Here is a 15,867-nt window from a genome sequence, read left to right on the forward strand (position 1 = left end):
GACCCGTCTAACCCATTCTCAATGGAAGCGCCAGCTGTCCGCGAGGTTGTGCCTTTACTGCGACCACGTGGGCCACTTCCTTGTGGACTGCCCGGTGAAGCCAAAAGATTAAGCTCATCGACACCGGGAGGAGTGTACGCTTACGTACCGCCCTGGCTCACGCAACCTAAAGCCCTGTCCCACCATTTCCCCTCCGATCCTGTGGAGGCAGATCTGGATCCCATCTTACACCTTTCCTGCATCCTGGGGGCCGCATCCTGGCAGGTTGAGAGAGAGTCCGAGAGGCCCAGCATTCAGCCCCAGGCAAATCCACTTTTGGGCAACTGGATGAGCTGAGCAGCAGGCCGAACATAGACTTGTCCTTAACCCCTACAGTGGGCTGTTTGAACCCACCCGGCCACTCCTGAGTGGGTGTTAATTATCCTGCCCACTGCCAAGAGTGCTCGTGGACCTGTGGGTCAACTATCAGAACTACCTGATCCAGAGCAAGCTGGTTCGCTCTGGCTCACCAGTTGAATAAGCCATGTAACTTGGGAAGCATCGTCGGATGAAGGTTGACCAAAGTTTGTTGGCTAGTTTGGTCTCTAAAACACTGTTGGGGATTGTATATGGCCTGTGGCAATGAAGAGTCATTTGTTCCATGAACAGCATGTGTGGCATGACCGCGTCAGGATCAGCAGTGTCTGCTAGGACATATCCAATTGTCTGTGTAGATTCTCAATCATCCAAATCATAATTATAGATAGATACATATCCAAATGGTCTAGCATTTAGTCAGGATGGTGCTCAGCACTGGTTCCAGTACTGTTTGTTCCTGGAGGGCTGTCTTCACAGATCGTAATCCCTGTTATCTTATCCATTGGAGTACCGTTGTGAAGTCTAACCAGAGGACCATCTTCTGAGAGCAAGCTGAGCAGCATTGAGTTCCAGACTAAATATGTTCTGATTTTCTTGGGTGCCACCCTTGATTCTGACCATCACAAAAGGAAGCGTACACATGTCTATTGCTACTCGGGGTGCATAGGTAGGCGACAGAGCCTTATGCTCTATCCGAAGAGTCACAGATGACATGGCGCTCCCTTGATTCCGTAGGTTGTTGGCACACAAGGGGTGTAGGCCCAAGGGAATCCGAGGTGGTCAAGCTCAGAGAGCTCACTCACCCAGGCTGTCCACTGCTCCTTCAGGGACAGGGTTCGATTAGATCATCCTATCCAAAGTCTTGCTTCCAGATATGCTGGATGATGACTGTAGCACTGGTTTTGAAGTGAACAATAAAACCCAATGGATCAGACTGGCTCAACAGGACCCTGTAGATGTTCCTCAGTGTCATCTTGTAGTCATACATCTTGTGTGCATGTGTGGGTGTGTGCATGTGAGTGTGTATCTTCTCATTGCTCTTGTGCAGGTCTCACAGATAAAGCTGTGTCATTGATGAATGGGATTTTATTTCCATCAACCTTTGCAGCATGGGAGATGGAAAGCTCATCCTGGCCCCTAAATCAGCAGATGAATGATGATAGAGTGGCTGCCTGCCCTGTTGCTCTGCCAGCACGGCTGCTGTTTTCTTGTAAACTGGGATCAGTTTGGTTCCTGCCAACAACAGAGGGACACAGGTCCACCTCTGAATCTGCTCAGTGACCTTTTCAGCAAGCACCAGAAACAGCACCTTTACACTTGGACGGACAAACAGACAGATGGATGGATCATCAGGAGCATGCTATGGTCTAGACCAGGGTGCTCAATACATCGATCGCCAAGGTACTATTGGTAGATCTCATGGCAATAAAAAAATAGACGTCAGCCTATCATCCATCCCGTCACTTGATTGATATACAGGGCAGCCAGTCAGATAACTGATTTTTATGACACTTAAGTCACTGCATGTGCAAACAACGGCTACTAAGTGCAGCATTGCTAACAATCTAGTCAGTTTGTTTTTTTCTTTTAAACTTAAGGATATAAAAATGAGTGCGGGATCTGGACAATTAAGAAAAAAAATAATAAGAAGAATAAATTTCATACAGAATGGGAGGGAGGACTTTTATTCATGATGACACACTTTTCAAAGTCCTCCATCGTAATACAAAGAAGGGAAATGTGGAGCGGAATTTTTGGACTGTTCATGCGAGCTGAGAAAGGGGAAGGAACTAGTCCCAGTTTTTGGGACAGCGTCATTTATCACAATGGCAAAAAAATGGACATAGTTAATTATGTTGTGTTGTGCAACATATGTGGGTTATGCAACGTATATCAACATAAATTGTTAGAATCCTCAATATATTTCTAAAAAATGTATGATATGTTGCTCATTTTGACTTGGTAATTTGATAAGTAGCTCGCATGCTGAAAAGTGTAAGCACCCCTGGATCTAGACTAAAGGTCCTCAAGCCAGCTGGTGGACTCCACCATGCTAACTCCAGGAACCAATGACGGTGACAGGACAGGGAAGGTTAATCCTTCTCTTTATCCATGGACGGTCTTTTTTAGCAATGGAGCCAGAAGCCACTGCCTCTGAAGGGCTCAGTAGATCTGTGGCCCCTTGCTAATCACCCCGTGGCATGATCTGTGACATGAGCATGTAGAATTAGAAAGCAGGGTGGGTTTGTTGCCATTACCTGCAGCTGCTGCGGGGTATCTCTGCAGGTGTAGCCGCTACACCTATGTGTCACTTTTCTTTTGTTCTCTACATCACTGGACATTCCATTCAACCTTCACATGTAAAAAATGCCTCTTCCTCTACTGAATATAAGGCACAATACCCCCCCCCCTTCCCCAGAGGATGGGTGCCCCTCTGATGGTGTATTTCTGGTTATGTTGTCGCAGGCAGCCAGAAGAGCAGAGGTCATCCTGTAAATGTGTAGCGCTGCCCTGAGGCCATGGTGGCCATTCTGCTCCACACCATTTTTAATAATGTGGATTGCTGATAAGGGCAGCCCTCACCATCTTTGTTTCTTTTTAGTTGAAAAAGCATATTTCCATTGCCCCACCCACCACCCCTCCACCCCATGCCTTATGAAAGCGTAACCAGGGTGAAATTGAAAAAGCCACAGCTGACTCTCAGGCCCATTTTTCATGTAATTCATTTCAATTTGCTTCTTAAGACAGATTGGACGAGGTGCTCTAAGCATAATCTTATAACCCACATTGTAGCCCCCCCCCACTCACTCTCTCACACACACACACCCACACACACACCCCACCTGTAATCTCAACCTCAGGGGTAATTTGCTGGTTGTCCTTCTTTTCCAGGGGCTGTCAGCAAGGTCATGACAGCTTCGGTCCCCTTTACACATTTTCAATCCCGAGGCTACAAAGCTGTCCCGTGAGCAGGACATGTGTTTTGCGTGACTTTCCTGTGGCCGATGTTTCCTCCTCAGACGTTTGACTGATGATGATGCTGTTTGGGTTGAATTTCCTTAAAATGTTAGCATTGGGAAATGCTAATGTTTAGAAAATAGCAACAGTATCCATCAAAGTGAGTCGCTCAGTAACTGAGTGTCTGTGGGTGCGTATAGATGTTAGACTGTTGTACTGACCCCTTCACACCATTTTACCATCGTTTAAACTCTGTCAAGAGGAGTCAATGATCCTCCGACTTTAAAACACACCTGACACCTGCTGGGGGCCTTTACAAAGCTCCAGCCCAGGAAACTAAAACCCTCATTTAGCCCACCTAATATTGTGCAACTGTTTTGACAAACATGGGCATGTTCTCCATGAGACGAGAGGGGACCATTGAATGACCAGGCTCCCTAATCTGGTGGATTTCTTTATCAGTGACAGGACAGACACATGCTGCGTTTAGAACTTTCACTGGGGGGGGCAAGCCTGCATAGATGATGGCTATTGTAAGTTGGAGCTGTGATGAGGTTCCAGATTGTCACCTATGAAAGCTTTCTCCTAGATGTTTTCACTATGAGGCAGTAGGTAGTAGTACAGAAAAGACTGAGAAAAGGGCTAAAGGCTGGAATTGGTACATTGATGTTATTCCATCATTTGGTTCTAGATGATGTGTCTGCAGATGGGACGGTTGTAAAGAGGGATGGCTCAGGGCCTCTGGCTAAACTTTCACTCACAGAAGACCAAACCACAGAACTGCCAAACTGGTGCACGGGAGACGCTCAACAATGTAATCAGACATAACGAGGCGTTGGCGCCTTTCCCTCGGGGCTCGTCCTGTTCACTTTAGGACCCTCAATCTCGACTATTAGAGCACAAGTTTAGCAAGAGTTCACCCAGACACCCCAAGCATTTAGCGGCTCCTTCTCATTCGAAGCTGATAGACAAGAATCATGCAAGCTCTGTTGTCAGGAGGTGTCACGAGGCAGAAATGTAATCCTGCTGGAGGGATCATTAGAGGTAGGCTGCTACTGTCCGTGTGTGAAAGCAAGCCTTACAGTGGCACTGTTTGATGGTCATCCAGGGGAGCTAATATGTGAAGGATTCAGCTAATGGTTCCAGTGAGTTTGTCAGCATTAGATCAACTGCAGCTTTGCTCCCTCTGAAGGAACTCCCAACATCTATAATAATGATATATGAAGGTGTCTCCACCACCTCCCTGATTCATCGCTCTCTTTTTCCAAATGGTCCGTCTCGCAGGTAATCTTCCCTCATATTAATGTGACACCACCTCCACGTCTGATGATCACTGTCCAAGCAGCACCGCTATTCCTGGAGAGACATTTAAAGCTACGGCAGGATGCCACGGCAGCTGACTGCCCACTGCTGAGTGTGGTTCAGTCAGGTTGCCACCGATAATCCGTTCACAGAGATAACCTCTCACCCGCTAGGTGGCAATTTTGCACAGTTATACTTTGTAGTTGGGCCACACCAGTTGACCTTTAAGCCACACCATAGGCATTCCAATAAGAAGTTAGCCAGTGAGCTAGCAGCCACAGCATGGTGCAAAACATGTTTGCCTTCCGACGGGCTCGCGGTGGATACAGACGGTTGCTTGGGGTTTGAATGGGGAGACATGAATTATTGAGTTCTTATAGTTAAATTAGCATCACGTACTGTCCTTCCAATAACACTTGGCTGTACTAAGTCACAACTGCTTACTGCCCTTTGCTTCTGCTTCTAGGACAGTGAAGATATAAGAGAAATGTAAGCACATGTGCACTAGAGTCTATGTGAGTCCATGTAGTCGTGAGTAGAATCATAACTGGGCTTAATCTAGTGGAGCTATGGCGTCCACGTGCATTTATGTAATGAACTACTACAGGACCCACATTTCCTTGTGCGCATATCAGCACACTGATTATTTTTATTTCAATAAATCTAACTTGGAAGTGGTGTATTCTTATTATTGTTTTGATTGTAAACGCTATGCTCACTTTGCTTTGAGTGGAACGACACCTCAAACTCTGATATAATTAGTCTATAATGTCCTGGGTTTAATGGTGATAACTTAGCAATGGAGGACTAAAACTAATATGAAATATAAAGTATTATTATGAAGTAAATAGTTTCTCACCACAGTGCTTTAAGTGGAAAGAGCTGAGAACTGCCAGCAAACAAGGGAAGTCCCTTGTTTAACTGTTGGCAGGTAAATCAGGTGGGGGTCAGAACCAGCACTTAGGTGACATAGTCAAATACTAGATGAATGAAGTAAATCAGTGAATGAACGAGTGAATCAGAAGCCCCCTGTATTAGCAGAAAAGCTACTGCTGCTCTTTACTGTAAAATTAGCATCAACATCTGCCCTGTCCAGGTCCTCTACTAGAGCCACGTCAACATTTGTATCTAGGTTCACTAACATTTGAATCAGATCAAGTAAATCTACTTGGTGTCGACTCACGTTGATGTTAACATCAACAAGATATCTTTTTCTTTAAGACTTTTCTGGCAAAATCAATTAACAAAACCTCCTTAGGAGTGAACATCTCAGGAGGGACAGGTGCGTGTCACATACTAGTGCACACTAGTGATCTAGCTCAGCCAGTTCAGCAATCAGAGTTCCTGTCAGAGATTGGAGAGAGAAATGGAGCAGGACTGGTATGATGGTTCATGAGAAGCCCCAGTACACTGCAAAGAGTCCCAGTATGGTGTAAAAAAGTCCCGATAGGCCACAGGATAAATGGAAGCATTCGTTATTGTGCTGCAGGAAGTGCTGTCTGATTTAAACAAGCGGTGCCGCCTCTCGTGTGGATGCTACATTTATATCTGAGCAAAGCATGTCATCTCAGTGTCTTATTTTTCTGCATCATTAGTGGAAGCTGTGTTGAGGCTCTGAATTCTGCTCTAAATTCATCTAACAGCTTCTACAAAGCCCTCACTGAGCTTTATTCAGGATTAGCGACACACACAAGATGCTGCTGGGCTACTGTAGTATTAGTCCATGTCCTCTCTCTCTCACAACACACGTGTGTGTGTGTGTGTGGTGTGTGTGCGTGGCGTGCGTGGCGTGTTCTTGAGTGGCGCTGTGTTTTGCTGTGTGAAGGCTGGAACAAAGCTATTGAAGGCTAAAGCAAAGCTAACAAAGACAAGTCACAGCTTTAAAAAAGGCTAAATCACAGCCAAATAAGGCTAAATCACATCTAAGATAGGGCTAAAGCACAGCGAAAATAAGGCTAAATCAACAGCTAAGAAAACAAAGAAGGCTAAAGCCCATCGTTAAAGAAAGGCTAAGGATGAAATGTCAAATGTGGACACAAATGTGGGGTGGTTGTGTTTTACGCTCATCATCCCGTTTTGGCCTTTACGTGAAAATCAATAATGCCCGATTTAGATCCTGATCCTCGGCTAAAATAGGCTAGCACTGATGCTAACTTGGACCTGGAGCTGCAACCGAACATGGGCCTAACAAAGCTCTGCTTCTCCAACAGATGCAGATCTACACGTACAACTCGGACGACTTTGATAGCCTGAGAGCGGCCCTGCGGAGAAGAGGATCATCGCGGCCATTGCGGTGTTTTTCCAGGTGGGAACTCTAGATTGTTGAGCTCTATGAGCAGGAGTGAGAGAAGAGCTGGAGGCACTGACTGATGTGTGACTTTTTCTCCATCCACTTCTGCTGGCAGAGTTCAGTCTGGTAGGAGCTTGAACAGTACACCTCCAATCTATCAGCTGTTTCTATGGCAATGTGTGTAGGATGATGGTAACATAAATACTGAGAACTGGGGACAGTTTGGTCAGGTAGTTAGGAGGGGTCCTGAGCTGGTGACCTGCGGAGGCAAGTCGCTTAGCTGCTCTGTTGTCACATTTGTGTGGTTTGGCGGGGGTTCACCACGTCGTAGCGGTTTGTCCACCATCGTTAATGTGCATTAACGGCCTCGTGCCAGCAACAACCGCGCTTCTAGTGCATTAACAGCTTGGCTAATGAGCCCACAAAACCAGCGATGAAGGAAGTGTTCGCAGACGAAACATCTTAAAGATGTACGTCCAACAGCTGCCGAGAGGTTGCCCTGCCCGACACTTGCACCGGCACGTGCACTGTCTCTCCACTCTCCTCACATTATGATCAGGTGTGCGCTTCTGCTCAACCTGCCATCGATTTCTTCTAACTCAATAACTGGAACTCCGACCATGGTGGTCGCACAGTTGCACTTATCTCTTTTATCCTCCGCACAACCAGAGTTTGAGGCGTGCCCCCAGCTGTCCTGCAGCCCTGCCTCAAAGGCTGTGTGGGCCCAGATCTGTACTGTGGGCAGATCCTTGAAGGTTAAAAACGGGCTCCAGGGAGAGAACATATGCGGCCACCACAGTGATGCTGCTAACATAACAAGCACGCTCACGGTGCTATGGAGGCTACGGACAAACAATTGAGGCCTTTAGCCAACACCCATTTGAGGGCGAGGGGGCCTGGGGTGGGAACTACCTCAACCACGGGGCCCATGTGTATGGAAGAAAGTTTCTGGGACAAATCGGAACCCTTTTTGTTCTGCAATGGTTTTGATGGATGTGTCCTGTTCATGTCAATTGAACAGCGGGACTCTCTTGATCTTAAATCAATAATAGATCAAAGCCATTCCTCGTGGTTCACAAGTTATTAGTCCAGAGCACAGCTGCACAGCAGAAGTGAGAAGTGAGATACTTCCTTCTCTGGAACCAGCCTGCATAAGCCAGGAGAAGGTACAGATCATGAAAACATGTTAGCCTCAATTGCTAAGTATCAAACCCAAATCATTTGAACGTGATTTTCTGTCCTTCTTGAGGATTTTGTGAGTTTTTCCGTCAATTAAGGTGCATTTTCCGGGCCGTGCTGGGAATGACTGCCTGGCCTGTGGATCACACGCCATCACTCAGATTCCACCAAAACATCCTGACATCAGCACTAAATCTGTTTTGGTTCTGTGGGAGGAGAAGAGAAATGTTCCATCAGTGGCAGCAAAAGCAAAACCAGGACTGGAGTTGAAAAATGATAAACCTGTATTAGCGTCATGTTCTGTTATTTTAGTTTGGTTTTGATTTGCTGCTTATCACAACACAAAGCAGCAGTTTAGTAGCAGCTGAGCTATGTCAATGCTGACAGCACATGTAGCTCTCAGCCTGAAAGAACAGGGACCAGGGAAAGGATATCCCACCTTCAGGCATAGCTTCAGACCCTCCTTGTATTAAAACTCCCTCACCCTCTTCTATGGAATCATTCAAACTTTGTTTCTTCAGCTTCCAGAGGTTACCGATGAGTGCTAAACCTGAGGTTAGCTACGAGAGCTAACCAATGAGGTTAGCTACGAGAGCTAACCCTGAGGTTAGCTATTGAGGCCTAACCAAATCGCAGAAGAGTTGTCAGCTTTCACCTGTTGAGGTGAGGATGGGAAAGACACCACGAGGACAAGCAGTGTGCTAGCTGCTTTCTTCCTTATTATATTTCAATCAGTGTGCTAGCTTCTCCCTGAGAGAAGAGTGGAAGGAGCCGTGGCAAGGAGTGAAGCAAGGGAGCGAGAGATGAAGATGGAGCGTGGGATGATGGTGGCTGAGGGTCTCTGGGGAGACACCCGCAGGCTTTCACGGACAAACATTAATAATAAAACCTTCACTCCTTCTGTCCTGCTTCTCATGCTGCCTCTCTCTGTCAATTAGTCTCTCGCTCTTAATTCTCTGCAGCCACTCACGTCCGCACTCCCTCTCTTTCTGTTTTCACATTTAAATTTTTACACTGTCTTTGGAATTAACTGACTTGGACTTCATTTGCGTGGCTAGCAGGTGGCACTGGCGAGGGTGTCGCCGTTAGAAACGCTTGACCACACCGTCTCAACAGCAGTCTTCCAACGCAAACACAAAACCATGAGTGACCCAGTTACAGACCGGCCACTCTTGCCGTGATTAACGTCTGCATGATGACGAGGTGAAGGTCAACCTTCCAAAACTGAACGACTTCTGTTGACATGATGATGATGATGATGATGATGATGATGATGATGATGATGATGATGATGATGATGGTGATGATGACGACGATGACAATGACGATGACAATGACCTTTGTTCTCGTGTTCTTCAGGTGGGAGGGAAAGACAATCCTGCCCTTGACCCAATCATCCACGGTCTGAGAGTGTGGTCCATCATGGTGAGTGTTGCTAGCCTGACAGAGAGCTAAGCTATGCGGCTAAAGCTAAAGTTCATTTATTGGGAGAAAGGCTTCATCAACCAGGAGTCTGTGTGCTGCTATTGTGGCTGTAATTCTGTTTTTTGCGCTGCTGATTAGCCTCTTGAAACAACATCTCACAGCCCACCAGATTCCTGCATTCCCTGTGAGGACTTCAACTTCTCTCACTCAAACAAATTAAATTCAAAATTCCTCACATTATCTACCATCCATTGCACAGGTTTGTCGGCGTGATGGATTGAAAAGCGGAGCACGTGCTAGCCCCGGTCCACAACCACTCTGCACGCGATGGGCTGTCCTGTTTGAACTTGAAATTTGCTTTGCTAATTCTGTCATTGTACTCAGGCAGGGTGTGTGTAATAGCGTGGCAAATTAGCATTAATAAACGAAGACCTTATCACTTTGAGCTATGGGAGTGTTGAAGGTTTTTTCCTTTTAATTAACTGCTACAACCAGTAGGTCTGAAGGAAGCCAGAATAATCTAATTAAAATGCTAAGTAAATTGCCAAACAACAAAAAATGTCCAATAATTACGAGTTACGTGAGAAGCTGCTACATTTTTCAAATGCTAATCTGATCAAAAATGTGTTTACAATCATATCATAGTCACAGAGGAAACCGTGTGTGTGCTGCTGGATCTACATAGCATGCTCTGAGTGCTGCTTCCTCTTGCCAGACGCTAGTTTGTAGTGGCTAATATGTTGGATTTGTATGAGGCAAATTTTGGCTCGGCCAGACTGCCTTGAGGATAGACATCAAATTTAGTGTTAGTGAGCACCAGACAGTGGTAGTAGCCATACATTCGCTAGCATTAGCTGTGCTGATTATGATTTTTCACATGATTGATGAGCAACTCCTGAGATAAATCTGACAGCAGAGGGAAAAGTGTTGTTTTTTTATCACGCAAAAAAATTAATGTCTGTTAAACATAAACATCATTAGGTTGTTTATCATAGTGCGCTAACTTGCTTGTTAAATGTGCTCATTAAAATGAACAACAGTCCCTCCATATTTTGCAGCATTTACACCACAAATGGGCAAGCTTTTAAATTGATGCGTCATCACAACACCCTGGAGCAACGTGCCATTGGGCTCCTCCCACTCAGAGGACAATTAAATACAAGCCCTGGATAAAAGCCCCTCCCACCCCTGCTGGACCGCCCATCCGGGTGAATAATTAGCTCCCTCTGCTGGATCAGCTAGTGGTTGAGCTCTGTTCAATTCTGCCACAGCTAAAGTGTTAATGCGCTAATGCTTATGAATTTGTTGAAGATATTGTTGTCTCATTAAAAAAAAACTTCTGCTGGGAATAGTTTTCCCTCACAAGTGTATTATTGTCTCATGGGTCCGCGAACGTCTCGTCTCGTCTCGTCTCATTTTCTCCCACTTATCCGAATCTGGGTCACGGGGGCAGCATCTTGCTGCCCAGGACAGCCCTCTCCCCGGCCACTTTTATCAGTTCCTCCGGGGGGACCCCCAGCTGCTCCCAAGCCAGGCGAGAGACGTAATCCCTCCACCTAGTCCTGGGCCAGCCACGAGGCCTCCTCCCGGTGGGACATGTCCGGAACACCTCTAAAGAGAGGCGTCCAGAGGCCAGATGCCCGAGACACCCAGCTGATTCCTCTCGATGTGGAGAAGCAGTGGTTCTACTCCGAGCGCCTAGAAATTCTGTCCATAAAAGTTATGAACAGAACCGGTGACAAAGGGCAAGCCCTGGTGGAGTCCAAACCCTCGAGTCCGACTTACAACTGGCTATCCGGACCAAGCTCCTGCTCCTTCGGTACAGGGACTGGACGGCCCTTATCAAGGGACCATCCACCCCATACTCTCGGAGCACCCCCCACAGGATGTTCTTAGGAACCCGGTCATAGGCCTTTTCCAAGTCCACAAAGCACATGTGGACTGTTTGGGCAAACTCCCAACTCACCTCAAGCACCCCAGCAAGGGTAAAGAGCTGATCTGTGGTTCCATGACCGGGTCGAAACCCGCATTGTTCCTCCCCGATCAGAGGACTATTGATCTAATCCTCTTTTCCAGCACCGGCATAGACTTTCACAGGGAGGCTGAGGAGTGTGATGCCCCTATAGTTGGAACACACCCTCTGGTCCCCACTCTTGAAAATAGGGACCACCACCCCAGTCTGCCAGGCCAGATGTCCAGAGCCTTAAGATACCCTGGGCGGATCTCATCCGCTACCGGAAGCTCTGCCGCCAGACAGCTGTTTCACTACCTTGGCAACTTCTGGAAATTGGATGGTCCACCTCCTTGTCTCTCGACTCTGTTCCTCCTTGTGAATATGTGATGGTAGGATTGAGGAGCTACAGGAAGTATTCCTTCCACCGCCGGCTAATTGCCCCGGGAGACATCAGCAGCTCCCTACGCACACCTAGCATGGTGTGAGCAAGTTGCCGCCTACCGCCCCTAAGGCGCCGGACAGTTTCCCAGAATCTTCCCGGTGCCGACCGAAAGTCTTCCTCCATAGCCTCACCGAATTCCTCCAACGCCCAAATTTTTGCCTCCACGACCATCTCGGCCGCAGGCCCGCTTACCCAACCTGTACCGGTCAGCTGCTTCCGGGGACCCACAGACCAGCCTTGACCTGCAGGCCTCTTTCTTCAGCCTGATGGCTCCATTCATCTCTGGTGTCCACCATCTGGTACGGGGATTACCAATGTCCCCTACCGCCCCCGGAACGCGATTAAAGCTCTGTTGGAGGTGGGACAACTCTGCTCCTCTCTTCACCCGAGTGTCCAAAACATATGGCCACAGATCAGCTGACACGACTATGAAGTCAATCATTGACCTACGACCCAGGCTGTCATGGTGCCAAGAGCACCGATGAACAACCTTATGCTTGAATATGGTGTTAGTTATGGCCAAACTGCGAATAGCACAGAAGGCCAATAACTGCACACCACTCTGGTTCTGATCGGGCAGACCCTTCCTCCCAATCACGCCTTTCCAGGTCACGCTGTCGTTACCCACGTGAGCGTTGAAGTCTCCTTGCAGAACGATGGAGTCCCCAGTCGGGACACTGTCCAGCATCCATCCTAGGTTCTTCAAAAAGGGCGGGTACTCTGAACTATTGTTCGGTTCATACGCACAAACAATCGTCAGAACTTGTTCCCCGACACGAAGGCGCAGGGAAGCGACCCTTTCGCTCAACATCAAACCCCAACATCAAACTAGAGCGTCTAGGGGCAAGCAAAAAGCCCACCCCCGCTCTCCGTCTCTCACCCTGAGCAACTCCAGCGTAGAAGAGTGTCCAACCCCCCTCAAGGATTTGGGTTCCCAAGCCGACGCTATGTGTGGCGGAGAGGCCGACCATATCTAGTCGGTAGCGCTCAACCGCTTTCTCGGTCTAACAGAGTTACTGATGAAGCTAACGCTAACCCTCTGGTAGCATGTTTTGGTGTTTCAAACTTAATGTACATTAATGAGCTTGCCTTGGTTCCCCAGGCTAACATTATCAGTTGAGTCCCTTTTTGTTATGTTGAATGTCCTCCTCCTGCAGTTAGCCGCAGCTAATGCTAATGTGGTCAGAATGAGTGGGTAGCCTTCATTATCAGTTTGAGTCAGAAATGCCCCTGGTGGCCATTGGTACATAATCAGAGATTGATTTTCAGGTGAAAAGCCATTACGGTTGGATAACGGTGTCAGGAACCAGAGGAGGCACAAGGAGTTAGCCAGAGTGTGGACTGTTGACTGACTTCTGACCTCTCCCACACAGAGAAAGAGACAGTTCTGGAACCGTTCGTCTTGAGGGATCTGCTCCCATCCTCCCTGGCGAGCTACTATCGCTACACGGGCTCTCTGACCACACCACCCTGCAGCAAGGTGGTGGACTGGATCGTGTTCAGCCGACCCATCTACGTTTCGTACAAACAGGTGAGAAACACGTCAGCTATAGCGTTTAGCTGCGTCTTCTACCCTACAAGCTGAAGCTGCACTGTGGAAGTGCCCCCTCGGGGGTGTTTGAGTTCACTCTGTCATATGATATGATCCAGAGGGTTGTTCCGGTTAGTAGAGAGCCTGGATGGCTGCTTTTCAAGTAAAGGGTTGCATTTTATTGGTGCCCTTCAACTGGAGAGAAGCCAAGTAAAGTGACCACGTGTTGCCTTTCCATGAAATGAATGTGATGATGTGACAAATTGCCTCCTTTCTAGCGATCAAAAGCTGATAAAGTGTCCTCTGGGGCAGCTTTCCCACCATCTTGCCCCAGTTTCAGCAGCGAAGACTTGTTTTTTTTATTTTAAACATTGTTCCCCTACTAAAGCTCCTGCAGCAGAAAGAACATCAGAACCGAGAGTTAGCATGAGAGGAGAGCACCACTTCCTGTTCCCTGCTGCTTCCGGCTGGTTCCGGAGTATTCATGAACATTAGTCACTCCTCAGTGGTGGAAGCAGGAGGTGAGGGGGGAGCATGGATTCAGGTCTGTGCTTCCCGCTCTGGTTCAGTGGGTCAGCAGCAGGAGGAGGAGAGCGATGCTCCGCTAAAAAACCTGAGACAGAAAACACAGCATCGCACATGAGCCGCTGAAAGGGTTAGCACTGTCAGACCTGCCTCCAAAGAAGCCATTCCAACTGGGACATGGGATAATCTTCCCATCTGGCACCACGGACAAGCTTGCCAACATTTCCAGTAGACAGAACAGAAGCAGTTATGTGGGTTCTTCTCCTCCTGGATGTGTGTTGATGTGTTTCAGGGCTGTGCATTAGATAACCGCTGCGGTAAAGCTAGCACGATGACTGTCATTATGTCACACTCTGCTGGCTGCTAATTGGCTGATTGAGAATGTGATGTCACACACAGGAAGTGAGTGACATCAGATATATCAAGGAAACAAACTGAGAACCCGAAGGAAGAACAAAGAGCAAGCTTTGCAAATCCACTGTTTTTTTATGGGGGTTCCAGCAGAAGGATCTGGTCTGACCAGGAACTTTTACCACCTCATCTAACTGAATTATAGCTTCAAGCTAATGGAGCTAAAATATACAGTCAACCTGACCAATGAGCTGTTATCTGGCTTCATGTCCCTGAGACTTCTCAGCTCTGCCGCTGTGCACGCTACTGTGCATGCTGCATTCAAGGGACACTTCAGTCACATGCTGCAGATTCACTTCTGACCACCTGCAGGAAGACGCCAACTTTAGCCTTAACATGGAGCAGCAGCTTAACGTGGAGCCCAGGAGGAGCCTGGAATGTGGCGATGCCAGAGGTTAGCCTTGGACTGTGGTGGACACCTGCCCTTGACAAGTCCACATCTCCTTTACTGGGTTATTTCTGTCATTCCATCTGTCAGAGGCATGTCACCGTCCCTACTTCCAGGTGTTTCCAGGCCTGGAAAAGCTCAGTCTTCCTCTGCGTTTGGGCCTGATCGTAGATTCTGAACATTTTACTGGTTCCTCACTGCGCAGGTGGGAACATACATACGGGCAATCTGTCTCTATCCTGGAGCTGAACCAGGTCCTGGTGTCAGCAATGCAGCACAGTTGAGTCCATCCATGACAGTGCAGGTATCAGGCAGGCCATCAGGCTGACAGTGCTCCCTCTCACTCTACGCTGCAGATTTCAGCTGTGCAATCAGGTTTCAGGATTGTCAGACACATGTTTTGTCTTTCTTGTCTCCCTGTTGTCCCTTTTGTACTGCTGCAGGGAACCAGACACACTACTGTCCTGGATGTATGGGTGCAGCTAATGTTCTGCTTTCTTCTGTTTTTAGTTGGAGTCCTTCTACTCCATCTTCACCACGGAGCAGCAGGACCACGTCAAGTCGGTGGAGTATCTACGCAGCAACTTCCGGCCCATCCAGAGCCTGGACAACCGCCAAGTCTTTAAGTCGGCGGTGAAGGACGCCTGGATGCCTGACCTGACGGACGGTGGTGGTGGACTGTACGGCACGGAGACGTCCAAAGGTGAGAACACTCGGTTCCAAAAGTGATTTTCCTTTGAGAGAAACATGTGGAGATGCAGCAGGATGGAAACCTAACTGACAAAAGCTGGAGGAGCACTGGGAGCACTAAGATGGGGGTCAGGTTCTCCTTTCTCAACCCCCTTCGTCTTTTGTTCTCGATTTAAAGGCAGACGTGTTGACGTATTGAGGTGTTCATAAAGCAGTGTGTGTGTGTGTGTGTGTGTGCGTGTGTGTGTGTGTGTATGTGTGTGTGTGCAGGCGTGCAATTTCCTGACTTTTTTTGTAAGCATTAAACAAATGACTGTCACCATCTCTCCAGCAGTCGAAAGAGAAGTTTGGGGGGAGGGGCTTGCCGGGCCTGGGTACAGCTAAACGCTAAAGGACAGCCATGCCTGTGTAGCAG

The 15,867-nt window shown here is 47.8% G+C and overlaps 1 protein-coding gene across 1 annotated transcript in view; it reads left to right on the top strand.

The window, feature by feature from the left end:
• The window catches only part of LOC101074143 (protein tyrosine phosphatase receptor type G), a 142,493-nt gene that overhangs the window by 93,899 nt on the left and 32,727 nt on the right, over positions 1-15,867 (top strand). The window contains 6 exon segments of the mRNA XM_029826708.1: positions 6,828-6,879; positions 6,882-6,922; positions 9,446-9,494; positions 9,497-9,511; positions 13,281-13,438; positions 15,273-15,465. Of these exon segments, the coding sequence (XP_029682568.1) occupies positions 6,828-6,879; positions 6,882-6,922; positions 9,446-9,494; positions 9,497-9,511; positions 13,281-13,438; positions 15,273-15,465 (508 nt within the window).

Source organism: Takifugu rubripes, chromosome 19, assembly GCF_901000725.2.
Source record: "Takifugu rubripes chromosome 19, fTakRub1.2, whole genome shotgun sequence".
Taxonomy (NCBI): domain Eukaryota; kingdom Metazoa; phylum Chordata; class Actinopteri; order Tetraodontiformes; family Tetraodontidae; genus Takifugu; species Takifugu rubripes.